The 1,746-nt window shown below is 67.9% G+C and overlaps 1 protein-coding gene across 1 annotated transcript in view; it reads right to left on the bottom strand.

The window, feature by feature from the left end:
- The window catches only part of NOTCH4 (notch 4), a 29,728-nt gene that overhangs the window by 24,010 nt on the left and 3,972 nt on the right, over window positions 1–1,746 (bottom strand). Inside the window, exons 7-8 of the mRNA XM_014534506.1 lie at window positions 1,708–1,729; window positions 1,228–1,422 (exon numbers count right to left, since the gene is read on the bottom strand). Coding sequence (XP_014389992.1) covers window positions 1,228–1,422; window positions 1,708–1,729 — 217 coding nt within the window. The remainder of the gene's footprint in view (window positions 1–1,227; window positions 1,423–1,707; window positions 1,730–1,746) is intronic.

The following is a 1,746-nucleotide window of genomic DNA, read 5'->3' as shown; positions in this document are numbered from 1 at the left end:
AGCTGCCGTGAGGGCTGGGGGCAGCCAGGCCTGCTGCCCAGGAGGCCCGGGTTCTAGAGCCGGCCTGCCCCAGCCCCAGGCTGCCCAACCAGGCCGCCGTGTGCCTGCGGGCTGCAGGGATGAACTCGGGAGAAAGCCCAGGAGCAGGCGCCTGGGCTGTGGGAGGGCTGTGAGGACGTGCCTTTGGGGGCCTTTCCTCTGTGCCCAGAGGGCAGGCTGATGAGCCTAGAGGCCCCGAAGGGCAAGTGAGACAAGTGGGCATCTGCTGGGAGGCTCCGCGTTGTTCTACCCGGGCAGGCTCTGTGCCAGGGAGACCGGCTCCCCAACGGGGCCTCTAGGGACCTGCCCTTCCACCTCGTCGGTCCAGACGGGTCCTGTTCCTCGGGCTGCCCGGGCCTCCCCTGTCTCGCCCTGCACCACGGCGGGGCCAGCCTTGGACCCGCTGCCTCCCCTCCTGCCTGGAGCCTGCTTCTGCAGCTCCTCATGCCCCAGCCTGGTCCCTCGGATGCTGGACGTTTCCTCAGCAGGTTCCCGGGAGCCGCTCAGCTTGAGGGGGGCCGGAGGTGCCGGGAGTGGCTGACAGACCGAAGCCTGGGCTTGCGTCCTGGCTCTGCCCTTACAAGCCGCTGACCTCGGGCAGGTCACAGCCTCTGTGCTTCCGTTCCTGCATTTGTCAAGCGGGCAGGGTGACGGCGCTGACCCCGTGGGTTATTGTAAGACTTAGATGGTGCGCGTAACGGGCTCAGGCAGCACCCGGCACAGGGCAAGCTATTCTCGTTCCGTTTCTTCCCACTCCCGGGCACCGGACATGAGCTCCCGGGAGGCTAGCGGAGCTGGGGCCGCCTTGCAGCGTCCCCTTCCTGTTGCACCAAATTCAGGCCACAGCGCTCCGAGGGCTTTACTGCCGAGCTCTACGGAGGAGCGTCTCTGGCAGGAGGCGCATTCTGGGCTGGCATGACGTTTGGGAACGGCTGTTCTGCTCCCCGTGACGGGCCTGAGTGCGGGACCAGGCGGCACACGCTGCGAGGACTGAAACGAATGCGCCTCCCCCGGAGCCGAGCAGTGCACAGCCTCTGCCGTCTGGCCCAGGTTTTCATGGGGTGGGGGCAGGAGGAGGTTCTCAGTGGCGGACAGCTGGCCCCAGGCTCTCCTCGCTCTCGAGGCGAGAGGGTCTGTGTGTGGGGGGGATCAGCCCTGTCCTCTACCCCAGGCTCCGCCCGCCGGTACCTGGGGGGCAGAGGCAGTGGAAGCTGGCGAGCAGGTCCAGGCAGGTGCTGCCCGGGCGGCAGGGCTGGGACAGGCACTCATTGTGGTCGGCCTCGCAGCGGGAGCCCGTGTAGCCAGGCGGACAGAGGCAGTCGAAGGAGCCGGGGGTGTTGAGGCAGGAGCCGCCGTGTTCACAGAGCCCCAGGCCTTGCTGGGCTGGGAGGAGGGAAGAGCCGCGTCCACAGGGGCCCAGGGTGGACGGCCGGGCAGCCAGCGCTGGGGGCCGGGGCCGAGTGAGGCAGAGGAGACCACGTCAGGAAAGGGCAGTGCCTTTAAGGCGGAGGAGGGCGGCGTGGGGAGAAGACCAGGTGGGGAAGAGGTGCCCAGCCTGGACAGATGCAGGGAAAAGAGCTGTTTATGCTTTTAGTGTGGAAAGCGATTGGCCTGTCTCCTGGGCAGCGGCTGCCCTGGGGCTCAGAGAGGACCGGATGGGCGCCTCACCCAGCTGGCACTCGTCCAGGTCCTGGTGGCAGGTGGGGC

Source organism: Myotis brandtii, unplaced genomic scaffold, assembly GCF_000412655.1.
Source record: "Myotis brandtii unplaced genomic scaffold, ASM41265v1 scaffold130, whole genome shotgun sequence".
Classification (NCBI taxonomy): domain Eukaryota; kingdom Metazoa; phylum Chordata; class Mammalia; order Chiroptera; family Vespertilionidae; genus Myotis; species Myotis brandtii.
Note: the sequence above shows the minus strand (reverse complement) of the source record. Positions and strands in the feature narration are given on the sequence as shown.